Source organism: Neurospora tetrasperma, assembly GCF_000213175.1.
Source record: "Neurospora tetrasperma FGSC 2508 unplaced genomic scaffold NEUTE1scaffold_3, whole genome shotgun sequence".
Taxonomy (NCBI): Eukaryota; Fungi; Ascomycota; class Sordariomycetes; order Sordariales; family Sordariaceae; genus Neurospora; species Neurospora tetrasperma.
This window is the reverse complement of record NW_009799101.1, coordinates 1,548,193-1,563,800: the sequence shown is the minus strand read 5'-3', so window position 1 is coordinate 1,563,800 and position 15,608 is coordinate 1,548,193. Positions and strand designations below refer to the sequence as shown.

At 52.1% G+C, this 15,608-nt stretch overlaps 5 protein-coding genes across 5 annotated transcripts; 3 read left to right on the top strand and 2 right to left on the bottom strand.

The window, feature by feature from the left end:
- Positions 1-977: 977 nt before the first annotated feature.
- NEUTE1DRAFT_146158 (mitochondrial 5-aminolevulinate synthase) lies at positions 978-3,368 on the top strand (the record flags this gene model as incomplete). Its single annotated transcript, XM_009852392.1, has 2 exons — positions 978-1,305; positions 1,371-3,368. 2 exons carry the CDS (start codon positions 1,002-1,004, stop codon positions 2,954-2,956), a joined length of 1,890 nt encoding a protein of 629 aa, XP_009850694.1.
- Positions 3,369-3,613: 245 nt separating this feature from the next.
- NEUTE1DRAFT_81274 (uncharacterized protein) lies at positions 3,614-5,919 on the bottom strand (the record flags this gene model as incomplete). Its single annotated transcript, XM_009852391.1, has 7 exons — positions 3,614-3,900; positions 4,518-4,874; positions 4,932-5,080; positions 5,137-5,232; positions 5,285-5,452; positions 5,509-5,581; positions 5,642-5,919. 7 exons carry the CDS (start codon positions 5,917-5,919, stop codon positions 3,708-3,710), a joined length of 1,314 nt encoding a protein of 437 aa, XP_009850693.1.
- A 513-nt stretch (positions 5,920-6,432) lies between these two features.
- NEUTE1DRAFT_100493 (uncharacterized protein) lies at positions 6,433-7,194 on the top strand (the record flags this gene model as incomplete). The annotated part of the gene is made up of 3 exons (XM_009852390.1): positions 6,433-6,505; positions 6,679-6,791; positions 7,141-7,194. The coding sequence occupies 3 exons, from the start codon at positions 6,433-6,435 to the stop codon at positions 7,192-7,194; spliced, it is 240 nt and encodes a 79-aa protein (XP_009850692.1).
- A 1,944-nt stretch (positions 7,195-9,138) lies between these two features.
- NEUTE1DRAFT_121981 (adenylosuccinate lyase) lies at positions 9,139-11,264 on the top strand (the record flags this gene model as incomplete). Its single annotated transcript, XM_009852389.1, has 6 exons — positions 9,139-9,179; positions 9,236-9,265; positions 9,464-9,682; positions 9,753-9,824; positions 9,894-9,909; positions 9,964-11,264. 5 exons carry the CDS (start codon positions 9,242-9,244, stop codon positions 11,079-11,081), a joined length of 1,449 nt encoding a protein of 482 aa, XP_009850691.1.
- A 1,016-nt stretch (positions 11,265-12,280) lies between these two features.
- NEUTE1DRAFT_129493 (uncharacterized protein) lies at positions 12,281-14,662 on the bottom strand (the record flags this gene model as incomplete). Its single annotated transcript, XM_009852388.1, has 1 exon — positions 12,281-14,662. The coding sequence occupies one exon, from the start codon at positions 14,660-14,662 to the stop codon at positions 12,281-12,283; it is 2,382 nt and encodes a 793-aa protein (XP_009850690.1).
- Between the last annotated feature and the right edge of the window lie 946 nt (positions 14,663-15,608).

Sequence of the window (15,608 nt, the reverse complement as noted above, 5' to 3'; positions counted from 1 at the left end):
ACAGGTGGTTGGCAATGACTGACCGACTGAATGAGACGCACAGGACGGCGGTTGAGGTGCCAAAGGTACGTATAGAGGTACGAAGTACATTACTGTACGGCACTGTACACTACGGAGTCATTCTGGACCCCGCTTCCGCGTGGAGCACCTTTGGGCTAGCTGGGCCCGGCCGGTCATCGCTGCAGAAACGTTCCAACCAATCAGAATGAGGCTATTAGTGAAGAATCGCATTTGAAACCCAAAACGTAGTCCGTGGCATCCGATTGCCGAGACGATTCCGAGTCCCGACTCCCGGAGGCAGAGGGAAAGCCGCAACGGTACATACACACGTCGTTCTACTTTTAGGCGCTGGTACCTACTTATGTACGTAATCATACGTTGGATGGCATGTTACAAAAGAATAAGAGGACTCGAAGAACAAGTACGCCACTGGGTTCGGGTTATAAAATAAGCGGTGGTATGTGTAAGTAATCACATTGAAAGTCACAGAAGAAGAAGAAGAAGAAGAAGAAGAAGAACAGAACCCAAAAAGGACAAGTTCTGGGTTGGGGTCATGAAGATCGAAAAAGAGCAAGATGAAAATATGTAGTCTAGTGTACATAGTGCACAAACCTCGAACGATCCGGGACTCGCTGATCCGGTCCGGCCAGATATCCATCCAGGGCATCCAGAAGAGCCGGACAGATCCACATGCGTCCGCAGGGACCGTCGAACAAGACCCCCGCTTACAGTGCCACCTGGGAGCTGACTGGTTGGTCAATTCCAGTACTGGTCCACGACGAAAGGCTCGCCGAGCCATGGAAAGTTGTCGACTGCTGTGCCCACCTATCTTTTTGCCTCAGCTTTTTTCCCGAAGAACATCTCCTTCCTCCTTCTCTTCCCTTTTTTTTTTCCCCCAACCTTTCCACTCCACGCACATCCCCGAAAGTTGATTCTCAAACGGCTTTGCGGATCTTCCTAGACGACGACACCAGTTGCCATCGCCAAACACCACACCCATCATGGACTCCGTTCTTCGCCAGTCCAAGGCCGTGTGCCCCTTCATGAAGAAGGCCACGGCTTCCAGCCTCCGCGCCATGACTACCGCCGCGCGCCCTGCCGCTTCTCCTTGCGGCGGCGCCATTTCCAAGCTGCAGGTCCTCGCCCACCGCTGCCCCGTCATGGGCAAGGCCATGGCTGTTCAGTCTGCTCGCACTGGAGGCCGCGCCAGCGCTGCTCCTGCTTCCTTCGTTCACAAGGCCAAGTTGCACACCGGCCGTCCCCGTGAGGCGCAGGCTGTCGAGGGTGTCTTCACTGGCCAGAAGGGTGAGTCGCGCAGTTCCTGTGTTTCGCCGTGCTACAGTATGTTGACTTTGCTCTTTTCTTCGCAGCCGGTCTTCCTCCCCATCCTCCCGTGAAGCCTACGACCGCTACCGCCGCGAACCCGTCGCCGGCTGCCTGCACTGTTTCGGGCAACTTTGGCACCAAGTTTAACTATGAGAAGTTCTACGAGAACGAGCTGGAGAAGAAGCACAAGGACAAGTCGTACCGCTACTTCAACAACATCAACCGCCTGGCCAAGGACTTCCCCCGTGCCCACATGGCCACCAAGGAGGAGAAGGTCGCAGTTTGGTGCGCCAACGACTACCTCGGCATGGGCCGCAACAAGCACGTCCTTGAGGCCATGCACACCACCCTCGATGAGTACGGCGCCGGTGCTGGTGGTACAAGAAACATCTCGGGTCACAACAAACATGCTGTCGAACTCGAAAATAGTCTGGCTAAGCTCCATGCCACGGATGCTGCGCTTGTTTTCAGCTCGTGCTACGTCGCCAACGACGCGACGCTGGCTACCCTCGGTAGCAAACTCCCCGACTGTGTGATTCTCTCCGACAGTCTTAACCACGCCTCCATGATCCAGGGTATCCGTCACTCTGGCGCGAAGAAGATTATTTTCAAGCACAACGATGTCGAGGATCTAGAGAAGAAGCTGGCTGCCCTGCCGCTACATGTTCCCAAGATCATCGCCTTCGAGTCAGTGTACAGCATGTGCGGATCCATCGGTCCCATTGAGAAGTTCTGCGACCTGGCGGAGAAGTACGGTGCCATCACCTTTAACGATGAAGTCCACGCCGTCGGCATGTACGGCCCACACGGTGCTGGTGTCGCTGAGCACCTCGACTGGGAGGCCCACCAGCGCGGCGAGACCAAGGGAACCATCGCCGACCGCATCGACATCTACTCGGGCACCCTCGGCAAGGCCTATGGCTGCGTTGGTGGCTACATTGCCGGCAGCGCCAAGCTGGTTGACACCATCCGCTCGCTCGCCCCCGGCTTCATCTTCACCACCACCCTCCCGCCCGCCGTCATGGCCGGTGCCCGCGCCGCCATCGAATACCAGATGAGCTACGACGGTGACCGCCGCCTCCAGCAGCTGCACACTCGCGCCGTCAAGGAGGCTCTCGCGGACCGTGATATCCCCGTCATCCCCAACCCCAGCCACATCATCCCCATCCTCGTCGGCAACGCCGAGCTGGCCAAGAAGGCCTCGGACAAGCTCCTCAACGACCACCAGATCTACGTCCAGAGCATCAACTACCCCACCGTTCCCGTCGGTCAGGAGCGTCTGCGCATCACCCCTACCCCGGGCCACACCAAGCAGTTCCGTGACCACCTCGTCGCCGCTCTCGACTCCATTTGGACCGAGCTCGGCATCAAGCGCACCAGCGACTGGGCCGCCGAGGGCGGCTTCATCGGCGTCGGCGAGGCCGAAGCCGAGCCCGTGGCTCCCCTCTGGACCGACGAGCAGCTTGGCATCGCCGATGCCGTCGCTGAGCTCCGCGCCCAGGCCTCCGACGAGAAGAAGGGTGTCATCAACCAGCTTCTTGAGAGCGTTGCGCTCGAGCAGGAGCGTGAGGCGCTCAACGCTGCTGAGGAGGTTGCTGACGCTGCCAAGGCCGCTGCTGCTTCCGCTTAAGTTTTCTTTTCCTTTTTGAGGAAGAAGCTATAAGCAAAGCATCGTTGCTCCAGTGTGACGAGGTGAAACAAACAAGGGGAGCTCAACGGGCCCTTTTCTTTTCTTTTTCCTACCCTAAAAGGAAAGAAAAGCACCTCACGTTCCTTGGAGCGAGCGCGCGCGGCACGGTGGAGGAGTGGAGCAACGATGTCAAATTTGTCCTATTTTATTTTTATTGGGATCTATTCAGGCGATACCAACTTGCCTTTATGTCCTCTCTACCACTATACCAATACCTTGGTCATTTACAATTCGTTCTGTTATGCCTCTGGCGTACACCATCTTGAATAACAAAATCAAAAGATTTTTCTGGCTGGGACACCACAAAAGATGGTGTCCCTAAGAACCCGAATGGGTCAAACGCCGCTACACAATTCTTCTTCGTTCCTGATATTCTTTTTGGGTGAAAGGTGATGACACTTGTGAATCCTGACGTGTATGAAACGTATGAATTGTCTTACCGTGAAAACATGTCCGTTTGCCAGGTGAAAAGTTCTCCCATGGTAATGGCGTCTCTGTCTTTCCGCAGGAAAGATGTTTCAGATCTCTCTTTCCTTGATGCCAAAAGTCAGAAAAGACGGCTATTCACCCGAGACACCTATTCGTTCAAACAATAACCGAAATACTTGGGCATTGAAACTAAAGAGGAAGTGAAGGAACCTAATTTGCATCCTCAAGACACCTAAATGACAACCCAACATCCACCACTCCATTACCTCTCTTCAGCCTTTTCTCCCGTCCCCTCAACGGAACCCATCAAACAATTCCCATATCTAACCTGGCACCCAACTTGTGCCCAGCAGTACAACAACCCGGAGCCACATCTCCCTGCCGACCCGCAGCACTCCCCAAACCTGCTTCCTAAGCACGTCTGGCCAAACTCGGGGCCACACTCGCCGTTGATGCTGATGGTTAAGCCGCCGCCGCCCGTTGGTGGGTTCGCAGATGTGGTTGCTATTGTTGTTGGTTTTGTTACTGATGTAACAGAAAAAGAAGTCAAGTTGGTCAGCTCAGCAGTTTCCATACACCTAGCTATAAGTGTGTCCTTCTTGCTGAATTTGCTGGGAGGAGATCATCAATATGATGGTTGATGAGAGACGGACGGTAGAAGGGAAAGAAGGGAAGGGTAATACCACAGTTGCTAAACCTGGCCCCTCCCCCTCGAAACAAAAAAAAAAATTGGGTTTGGCGAGCGAGAGCTCACGGTATCAAGAGATGGATGATGGGAAGGGCTGGAAGAGGCCGGTAGGTAGGGGGAAATGCCTTACTTATTGTAGAACGAGTGCTAGATGTGATTGTGCTCGTGGTTGGAATGACTAGAACGGTAGATCTCGTGCGAATGCTTGTGCTAGTAGTGGAAGTGCTCGTAGTTGGTGGAACAAGGACGCCAGTGGATCGTGTTCTAATGCTTGTGCTTGTGCTTGTGCTAGTTGCAAGGACTGTGGATCTCGTTGTGGTACGAATGCTGGTGGAAGTGCTCGAGGACTTGATGCTGGTGGTTGATGTAGTAGTTCTTACCGACGACGAGGTAGAGCTAAGCGACGGAACGACTGGTCCAGTACGGTACCAGTTTTCTTCCGGGTCGCCCAGACACTCTCCTACTGTTACTGCCTTGTATCCCTTGGAAAAAAGTGAAGTTAAGATGTAGTCAGTCAAGTTGTAAACCGTCTGTACATGAATGTCGTGTTCGATCTGAAGGAAGCTGTCGTAAGCCGGATTGGAATTCTTAATTGCCTTATCCCAGATGTTCTTGCTAGTTTGGATCTGTCTCGCGTCGTCGTGCAGATAGCCCTCAGTGTCAAGATCGAAGTAAATGACATGGTAGCCGAGTGTTGACAAGACGTTTTGGCAGTTCTTCCCGCAGATCGAATAAGGGGGCCTAGACGTAGTCGAGAGTCAGAAGTGAGAGTATAGTCGAGAATACGTTCGAACGTACCTCATATACGTTGGAAAGAAACCAAGGATGGAGTTAAATGCAATCTCGTTCCACACCATCTGGTTCGTCATTTGAGTGTTAGTCAACTGACTGGCATTCTCGTGAGACCAAGTATGGCTGGCAATCTGGTGGCCCTCTGCATACATTCTCTATCAAGGAAGTCAGTAAAGAGTGGGCCACAGAGTCTTTGAGGATAAGTTATTACCCTGATAATCGCCGGATAGGGAGTACTTGGGTCATTGATCATTCCTTTACCGATATTGTTACCCGTAATGAAAAAGGTGGCCTTGGCTCCATAGCTCTGTATCCAACGTCAGCCGTTGTCCTCCGTGATCAAGTGAGGGGGTTCCAACCTTCAACTTGTCGAGTAGATCGTTAGTGTAGAGGTATGGCCCATCATCGAATGTCAACGCAATTCCTCCGTCGATAACACAGTCGTAGATTCCCCCTCCACCATAGAGGACTTTGCCCACTTTTGGCCTCGCAACTCCTGACGTGTCCGGTCCGGAAGGCTTTTGGTTCTATGCCGGCTGTTAGTGAAATCTTTGCGCTTATATTGTGCGGGATCAATTCATACCCCGTCGCATCCTGGGCCATAGTTTATTTGGCAATCGGGAGCAGTGCAATAGTCCTCACCCACTCCACACCATCTATCAGGGGGATGTCAGTACTCATACCCATCGGCTTGAAGCAAGGAGAGTTAGTCGAACCCTTCAAAGGAGCAGCACTTTCCAGCTGCACAACTCCCAAGTCCGGGCCCGCACTGTTGATCGTCCGCATCCCGCTTGCGCGGGCCAGTTTTTTGCTTGAGTGTTGACGCTCTCTCACTCAAAGGGGTAGCTGCGTGCATAGGTCCCGAACGAAGAGACTTTAGCTCGGACAAAAAGTTCCTGCCTCCCAGAATCTTTGGCACATGCTGGCCACCGCTGGTGTCATGGGCAAACGTCAAGCCAAGCGAAGTGGCTAAGAGAGCGGACGACAGCTTCATTGTTGTAACCGGTCAGAGGACGATAACCATCAGCGGGTATGGCATCGAGTGGCTATGTGCCAGTACGATAAAGACCAAAAGTGAAAGTAAATAGACGAGCCACAGAATGTGCAAAATGGTGATGAAAAAGAAGAACCAGGCCTCGTAAAGTATGGGAACAAGGACTACTGGCCGGCCTTGATTTAACGAGTGGAAAGACAAAATATTTCGCGAGTACACGCGGTAATGTTGCAGATCGAGTCAACTTTCAGATTGCATGGAAGGGTGGGAAACAACATAAATGAAAACCAACGATGCCATCTCTCTGGGAGACGTGACATTAATAGAGTATACAACCACAAGGTTGCGATGTACAAATTATCGTCCCTCCCACCGTTAGCCATGCCTTTGCAGTTGCGGGATCTTGTCTTGCTTCGTTTCTCTCGCTTCAGCAGCGGTAGGCATATTGGGTGCTCGTAACATGGGGTCACAGTGCTTGAAGATGATGTGTAGTTGGAACCCGACTCGTACAAAATGCAGCCTCGGAACGAGGAAGACTGGGACCCCGGCCCTGTCCCGCGAAGAGTTCCTGCCGGTAGCCGACGAGGTTAAGAATATCCGCCATTCTGGAAAGACGAGCTGTCGAGCTGCTGTCCCTTTCGGTGAACATGTCATTTGTGTGACAAGCTCCTGTTTCCGCGGGTGCGCCACCTAGTCTGTTTGTACTTGTTGAGGAGAGAAGGTACCAAGAAGCTCACGGATGTCGAGGTTCCATTGCAGAGATAGGCAAGCATGGTGATACCAAGTCGGACGTCACAACCGCCGCCACAACGTCGGAATTGAGGAGGAGGTACAAAGAATTGTCCTTACGGAATGATACACGGCGCCACGGCGTAAGCATTTCGAGAGATCGGCCGAGGCAATCTGGGGGTATCTGTGGGTATTCGGTGGTTATAGCAAAGATGATCCTCGAGTAGGACCATGGCACTCACTTGAAGATGGTCAAGTAGACCTTTAATCCGGAGATGTATCGATGTTCCCTTGACTCACATGAGAAAGCTGTACGAATGTTTGTTCTCTTGCAAGATGGAATTTGCGGGGGATCAGCCTCATGGCCGGCTGATATTCCAGTCGCTTGCCGGTAGATCTGGGGTCTTCGAGTGCCAGGGGGACTTCATTGCTAGGGGCAAACTGGAAATAAACCCCCAAAAGAGGTGATGGTGCGGCAAAATAAACAAATAGGCCGAATGGAAAAAGGATGTCGCGCTGGGATACCGGAGCGTTGTCAATATCTGAATTTCGGCTGAATTGGTGTATTGATGGAGCAGCGGCAGAGGAACCGACAACCATGCTCTGCGAAAAGTCGGTTAGCAAACGTGATTGCAACAACAAGACGAGGAAAACGTCAGCTTTATGGAAACCTGTCGTTTCTTTGCAACGAAGGGACTGTACATGAAGGTGATTGAAGCATCCGCTGAACGTTACCACAATTTGGTTCCTGGCTGCCTCATACGTTCCGCGTCCTCAGTTTGGGGCCAGGAAGAGAAGATCTCGACACTGTTCACTCGGCGGTCTTGTAGCAAATTCAGTTTATGTCGAGTTGAGCAAGGGTTTGTGTGAGTGTGAAAGTAGGGAAAGGCCTTGAGGTATTGAAGGAAGTGACGAGCAAATTTCTCCGCGCTTGCCGTTTTCCCCGATAGCCATCTCTGGATCACGAAGCTGATGCCTGCGCTGCCTCTACCAGTGTCGGCAAGAGCTACTTTAACCTCCGAGATGCCAGATTGGGTAGGTAGGCTGGTGTGTCGGGCTGGAAAGGGAAGCTTTCACCTTCTTAGGTTCCTTCCTTTCTCAGATTCAATTTCTTCCCCAACCAGGATGCTGTGTGAGGCGCATTTCGAGATGACGAAAAATACATCGATGTCTCATGCACAGGGGCACCTTGAGCGCCTCAACCTCGTCTCTGCAACCATCCACGATGCATACATTAATTGCATGGCAAAACCTCCGTCGACCATGGGACTGTCCGCCAGAAAACCAGGGAAGCCAGGTGTGGTCGTCATCCAGGACCCAAAATCTGGCTGTGTGACTGTCGCTTGACTGAAAATAGCCCAATCGCTCTCCATCAGACCATAGATGGCTGTTGTAGTAGCTGAGGTGGTCGCTCGATGCGGAAACTTCCACAGCCCAAGTGATATAGCATAACACCATCACCCCTTTCTGTGGTGGTAACGTGCCATGCATCAGGTACGCGACTCTACCCATATGTTGTATCATCTCTTCTTTCCCTCGAAGAACCCTCCATGGCCGTGTTATTGTTGACATCGCTGGCCTGTAGTCGGGATGTGGCTCATCTCAAGCCCAACGCATGTATCGATTCCCAAAGTCTCTCCCTTTTTCAGACTGCTGACCTGCCGGCGTGGGTATATGAGCGCTAACGTCAAACTCGTGAGCCTTGAGCTGGTCCTATTGCTGCATACGAAGCACACTCTCATGCCTGTTCGTGAGTTTGATCGGATAGAATGAACTGCTTTGCTACTTTGCGAATAGAATATGGTAACCAGACATACGAGTCTACCGCGGTCACTGTGGCGGTTTTTCGGACAAAAAGGGGAACCCAGATGGGGATGATGGTGGCAATGGGGTCAAAGGTCGTCATCTTGGACGATCCGTTGCCTTCTCAGCATTAACGGACCCAATGGAAAGAGGTAAGAGAGTGAGCATTGCGCGAACCGGAGGGCATGCAGTCTGTCGAGACAAACTCGGAAGGGAATGGATTTGGCGGACGGGACAGTGAGTGAGGGCAACACTCACGGAAGAGCGGTTTAGGGACACATTGACATGTTTATAGGAAAGGATAGTACAGTAGAGGTTGGTCTTGAGCCGCTCCCCCCGCTTGCAGGTCAGAGGGGTTGAGAATGGTTTGTACCTGGGATGATCGGCTGTCCCCTCGTACCGTGTCTGATATTTTCGTGGACCGGGACGGACGCTGTCCGGGGCCGATGTTCGGCATACAGCACGGAATTTTGCGGGGCCAATGGCCTACGACCCCGGGGGAGAGGGAGCGGCTACGGGCAATGACTCCTCTGCTGCAGGGTGGACGTTATGGGGCTGTCCTGGGGGGCGCTGCAGGGCGACCAAAAGGGTCCCCGATTGAGCTGCAGTGATTGGTGAATGAAATTTTTATAAGTGACATCAGATCATCGACTCCTCCCACTTCGAAACATTGAATTACCCCTCCATCTTCCTCATTTCAGGATATCTCGACAAGAAGAGAGAGCCCGGTAAGCATTGCTTTGCAAAATATAGAAAAAAGGACCAGTGCTTACACTCATAACAGGCCAAAATGTCCAGCTACGACAAGTACCAGGTAAAAAAACCGAAAAAGACTTTCATGCGTTGATTTCGACCCCGCGATACCCTCACTTTGGCCTTGTCCCTACTCGACCCAACCACGACGTCTGATCTAGCCCTTACCCATGAGATCCTGAACATTCTACTCGCCTAGGCCTATGCCAGTTTTATTCAACCCAGGTGACACCAAGCTAACTCACTATGCCACTCAAAGACCCCCCTCGCCACGAGGTATGCGTCCCAGGAGATGATGTCCATCTTCTCGGCTCGCACCCGTGCCTCCACCTGGCGTCAACTCTGGGTCTGGCTGGCCGAGGCCGAGAAGGAGTTGGGTCTCAACATTCCCGATGAGGCCATTCAACAGATGCGCGAGCACGTTACTGTGAGCGACAAGGCCTTCGACGTCGCCCGTGAGTACGAGAACAAGTTCCGTGTAAGTAGAAGAAAGAAAAAATTACCCTACAGGCAAACGACGAAAGATCTCTGCTAATTCACCAACACAGCACGATGTCATGGCTCACGTCCACGCCTATGGCGAGGATGCTCCCGCTGCTGCCGGCCACATTCACTTGGGTGTAAGTGAATAACATTTCTCCCTGAATCAGGGAAGACTTCTGAGCTGACCATGACCTCCCATCACGCAGGCCACCAGCTGCTACGGTACGCATATTACTAGTTCCTTTTGGGACGATCCATGCTGACTAGTTGAAACAGTCACCGATAACGCCGACTTGATCTTCATCCAGAAGGCTCTTGACCTCATCCTCCCTAAGCTGGCCAAGGTCATCCAGAACCTCAAGGAGTTCGCCCTTAAGTACAAGGACACCCCCACCCTTGGCTTCACCCACTACCAGCCCGCCCAGCTCATCACCATCGGCAAGCGCGCCTGCCAGTGGATCCAGGAGCTCGTTATGGACCTCGAGGATATCGAGACCGTCCGCGAGCGTCTCCAGTTCCGCGGCGCCCAGGGCACCACCGGCTCGCAGGCCACCTTCCTCGAGCTCTTTGAGGGTAACGCCGACAAGATTGTCGAGCTCAACAAGATCCTCTGCAAGAAGGCCGGCTTCCCCTCCACCTACCCCATCTCCACGCAGACCTACACCCGCAAGGTCGACCTCCGCGTCGCCAACGCCGTGTGCGCCATCGGCGCCACCGCCGAGCGCATCGCCTCGGACATCCGCCACCTGGCCAACCTCAAGGAGATGGAGGAACCCTTTGAGAAGTCGCAGATTGGCAGCTCGGCCATGGCGTACAAGCGCAACCCCATGCGCTCCGAGCGCATTGCCGCCCTCTCCCGCAAGCTGGCCAACCTGCCTGTCAACTTCAGCAACACCTTCAAGGCGCAGTGGTTTGAGCGCACGCTCGACGACTCGGCCATTCGCCGCATGGACATCCCCGAGATGTTCTTGCTGGCCGACTCGATCCTGCTCGCGCTCGACAACGTCACCAACGGCCTGGTCGTCTACCCCTCCGTCGTCCGCGCCCACATTGACCAGGAGCTGCCCTTCATGGCCACCGAGTCCATCCTCATGAAGCTCGCCCAGCACGGCGTCTCCCGCCAGGACGCCCACGAGGAGATCCGCGTCTTGTCCCACCAGGCTAGCGCCGTGGTCAAGCAGGAGGGTGGCAAGAATGACTTGCTGGAGCGCATCAAGAAGTCCGAGTTCTTCAAGCCTGTTTGGGGCGAGATTGACGGGCTTGTTGACCCTGCCTTGTTCATTGGCAACTGCCCCAGGATTGTGGAGGATTACTGCAATGGTCAGGTTGCTGAGAAGTTGAGCAGGTATCAGGAGACTTTGTCCAAGGCGGAGACTGCTCAGCTTTCTATCTAGACGTGCTAGAGTAGATGGGGTGGTGGTGTAGTTTGCTTTTGGAAGTTCGGGTATCATAAGGAAGTGGGTATTTGGTACATAAAAAGGATCCAATAAAATTCAGCAGGTTCTTACGAGAAAAAATGAGGGTTGATGATCTTAAGCTGATGGGGGAAAAGTAAATAAAGCGTCGTTGACTATCTGTGTAAAACTCCCTCGCCGTCCACAACCTCACATTTCAAACCGATCTCATTCAGATATACTTATCTATCTCTATCCTTACTAGCATTCGTAGACAAACCTACTCTCGGCTTGACTTGCTTGAATGTCGTATGCTTGCCTAGCCATCGGTTAGGAGACTGTGAAGACTAATAGAGGAAAAAAGTGAAGGAACACTTGAGAAGCTAGGATAGGCCAGATACCCTTTCGGACTTTTTGTATATTCGTTCCCACTCTTCAATATGTGCTGCCACCTAAACTCTTCGGCCATTGGAACCATTGGGTGAGCTGCTCATGAAACGGAATTCAAAGCTTCTTAGACACTGGCCGATTTCTATGCAAATTCATTTGCCCCCCCCCCCCACACACTTAGTGGCATTCCTTGAAGAGCCTATACATTGCAGTAGCAGAAGTAGGAACGGAACTTATTTCCAAGCCAAGTTGCGCGTGTTTATGTTTACCTCAACTGCTTTTCCTTGTGAAGACGAAGCCACATACTACTAGATCCTTCTTAGATTGTCAAACCTCTATCAGCGCCTCAGGAGGTTTATGTGTCCGTTAGCTTTGTTCTGAATGTTATGATCTTGTCGGACACTTTACGTAACCTCAAATTATAATAGTATATCTCATACACACTTGATGCTTGATAGGAATGAGTGATGTAAACGCCTTGAGGATAGAGAGGAGAAGATCGTCTGAAAATTTTAGAGGTAGATGGAAATTCATTCAGAAAATTGATACGCTGAGGACTTGCGAAGAAATCCTCCAATGGAAAACCCAGTGAAAATCAGCAAACCGCCTGGAACTGAGAAGAAAGGAATACCGGAGATCCAACCTCCGGTTTCGAAATGCACCAGTAACCTTAGAAGAAGAAGAGAAGAGAGAGCCGACCCTTCATTCAACAAAGTTCGTGACATGTATCATGAAATTGTACTCCTGACTCCTCATCTCAATAATCTTTGACAAACCCTATAAATCTACGCCATCTATGACCTCAAAAGTCACATAGAAGGAAAAATGAAATTCTGCGAGGAACTAGTCGGGTTGTACCCACCAGTTTCTTCGCCGCAATCCGTTTGCGCTGCCATAAAGAAATCAAATGACGCATCTTCAAAGAAGTTATGAGACGGTTGAGAGGTTGAGGCCGTGGCAAAAGGGTTGGGGTTGGACCACCCTGAAAAATCTTGTTGCTGAGGCTGCTGCTGGGTCGTCTGGGTTGTAATGACTGTCATGTTTGGCCCTACCTTTGGAGTGGATGAGGATGGCGTATTGTTGTGAATGCTCTCGTTGTTCGCTGATGAGTTGTTGTTGTGACCAAATTGGTAATCGCCAAACAGAGTCAACGACCCGCCGTCGTGCCGTTGTTGGGTTGAGTTATCGAACCAACTCTTGTGCGGACCTCTCAAGATATCTGCGCATCCTGCCTGCCCGGGCTCGCCCAGACTTCCTCGCCTTGGGTCGGTGCAGGTACCGTAGGCGGAATCGGCGAGTGAGGTGGGTTGCTTTCGGGCAGAGAAGAGGGACACGTTAGCTGATGGTTGACTGAAGTTGGATATATCTTGGAAGGATTCGACCTGTAGCGGGGACGGGCTTGTTGGGACGTGGTGAACGGTTGTGTGGGAGGGCAAGCTGTGTCCTGGCTTCTGCCTCACAAAAGTTTCCGGTGTCTCGCTCATCAAGCCATCGCGGTCGACATCCGTGGATTGAGAATCCATGTATCCTACTAGGCTCTCCTGATCCGAGTTCGAATCCTTGGAATGGGGCATCCGCGGCGCAGAGACTAGTCCGGAACCGGATGCCATCTCGAATGCATTATGGACAGCGCTGCTGTGAACAGTACTTGCCACTGACTCCCCCCTAGGGCCTTGGGCTAATAGTGACTCCCTCAACTGCCGGTTTTCTTCTCTCAGTTTTTGTATCTCATTTTCAAGACTAGAACTGGAGGGAACTGATGTCCTGTACTTGGTTGGAGCGACAGTGCCAGATACCAAGCGAAAATCATTTCCAGCTTTCTTCGACATGTTGATCGACCCTCTTGTTCGGTGTGCTGTGTTTTCTTGTCCCGCCATATCAAGGTCCTGTAAGAGGCTGCTCTGCTCGTTATGCTGCCGGACCAATGGCGTGAAAAGATCGTACATGATACGCCACTTCTCCCGCTTCCCCTTAGACACCTTCTCGCATTTGAGATCCAGATGATTCCGGAATTCTAAGGGGTCAAAGAAAGCCTGCCAGCAACGGCGACAAAGGCCAACCCGTGGGTGTGGGTAATTGTTGTCTTGAATCTTAAATGATGAGATCATCCGGGGGTCCACACCGAGGCCATGTGCCGGTCGGAGCAGATGTCTTGCTAGAGTTGAGATGTCTCGATGCGTCGTATGGCACGGATCGGACTTGTTTCTGGTCTCCCTGTTGTAAAGGTGAGGGTGTGCATGGCGGAAGATACACGGCATATTGCTGTCAGTGAATTCCGCGTCATCTCCGAGAATTTCTGTAGGGTCTGGCTTGAGCCTCTTTCTTGATTCTTTGGCATCCCTTGTTCTGATACGTTGGCGGTCTGCGGCCTTTCTTGACGGTCCTCTCGACGATCGAGTTCGCCTCGAAGTCTCCGAGGTATTGGTGCCGCCATTCCCGCATGCTTCTGAGGTGGATGGAGGTGCCGCAGATGTTCTGAGTTGCGGCTCAATATTGGCGAGCGATGGGTCAACCGGATTATCACTGACCCTGAGAGGTTGGCTACCGTGATATGTCTGATCAAATCTTTCGATCATGGTTCCGTTTCTCCGTAGACGGGTAGCAGGCGATGTCCAAGGGATGACTTGAGGAGCATCGTGATGGTGACTTGTATTCTCATCATCGTCATCAAATCTGACGGAGTGGTCGGTGTCATCCTGGTAGAGGGTAAAGTCCTGATGATAATTAGGTACAGGCAGAATATGAGGTGACTGCTTGAGAAGTGGAGTAGAAGATGCTGAGGCAGGATGCCGTCCAGGTTTTAGCCGGTACACAGGTGCTACCGGAGAGCTATCCGCGGGCTGTTTACCATTGGATTTGCTCTTAGTGTACAGCCATCCATGAGCCTTCTCCATGTGTTGTTTGCAGTTCGATTCTCGTTTGGACTTGTAGTCACAACCTTCGTACTCGCAAGCGTAGATAATCGGGTTAGGAGAGTGTTTATCGTTGTTGTGGCGTTCGAGTTCCTTCAGTGTTGGCCAGCCAAGGTCGGCGTACTTGCAATCAGAATGTTGGCACTTGAACGGTCGAGTGTGAGATTTGCTGTGTTTGTTCAGATCACAGGGTCTGGCGAAGAGTTTGGTACAGTCCGGACAGTTGTACGCGCCAGCGGCAAGATTGTATGCCTTAGGATCTGCGGAAGATGAAGCCATGGGAGGCAGATGTGGTCGGGATGTCTCGGGGGTCCTTGTCCGTCTCATACACAGGGATAATAGCCACGCGGGACACTCTGAGGTGTATTAGTCCTCATACTCGAATTGAGAAAGGATGAGAAATGTCTCACAAGAAGACCTTGAGTAGACTCTGCGGGGGTCTTGTTGGAACTTGATATGCTCAAATTGGTCACGACTCTCGTCGAACGAATTCTATGAGGTTCCGCGTCGATGGCCAGCTTAGGCAACCACACTCTTTAAGTGGCTGGGTAGACGGTGATGCGGGGTCAAAAAAGAGCTGGAGATGACATGGGCGTGACGCTTGACAGATGAAACGCTATACTTAGTCGTGATGCGTCGTGGGATCTATGATCGAAGTGATAGCGGGCCTCGCAGTAAATAAGCGTGAAGAAGATAACAAGCAGGAAGAGTGTTGGGAGGCTCTTCCAATCTTGGAGTAGGACAAGCCGCAGCTAATGAGGACCAGTGTTCTTTTAACCTGGCAAAAGAAGAGGAATTGAGCGAGCGCCCAGTTGTACAAGTACGGTTCCATCCATGACTCCGAGCGTTGGGAGGTCGCCATCTCGAGGAGCAGACATGGTACGAGACATAAGCCAGATTGAGGATGATGCTGCGCATTCGTTGCGCAGGAGAGAGGCTCAGCACAAGGCAACCAAGGAGGCCAATGGATGGTGACGATGATACAATGGGAGGTTGGTATTGGGTCGTGCACGGACCATGTGTACCTTGGATGTTGCAACTGGCCAATGACGATGGCGTCTCTATTGAATTCTCGCGTATGTTGGATGTCGTCTGGCTCTCGAATGGCCTAAAGCGTGATAGCGTCGCGTAGCCTGATGTGGTCGTATGTAGGCCGCCCACCACTGAATGGCGTAGACTCACACCCCGACTCGTCAAGCCATTTCTCGTTACCCAGCCCTACCCG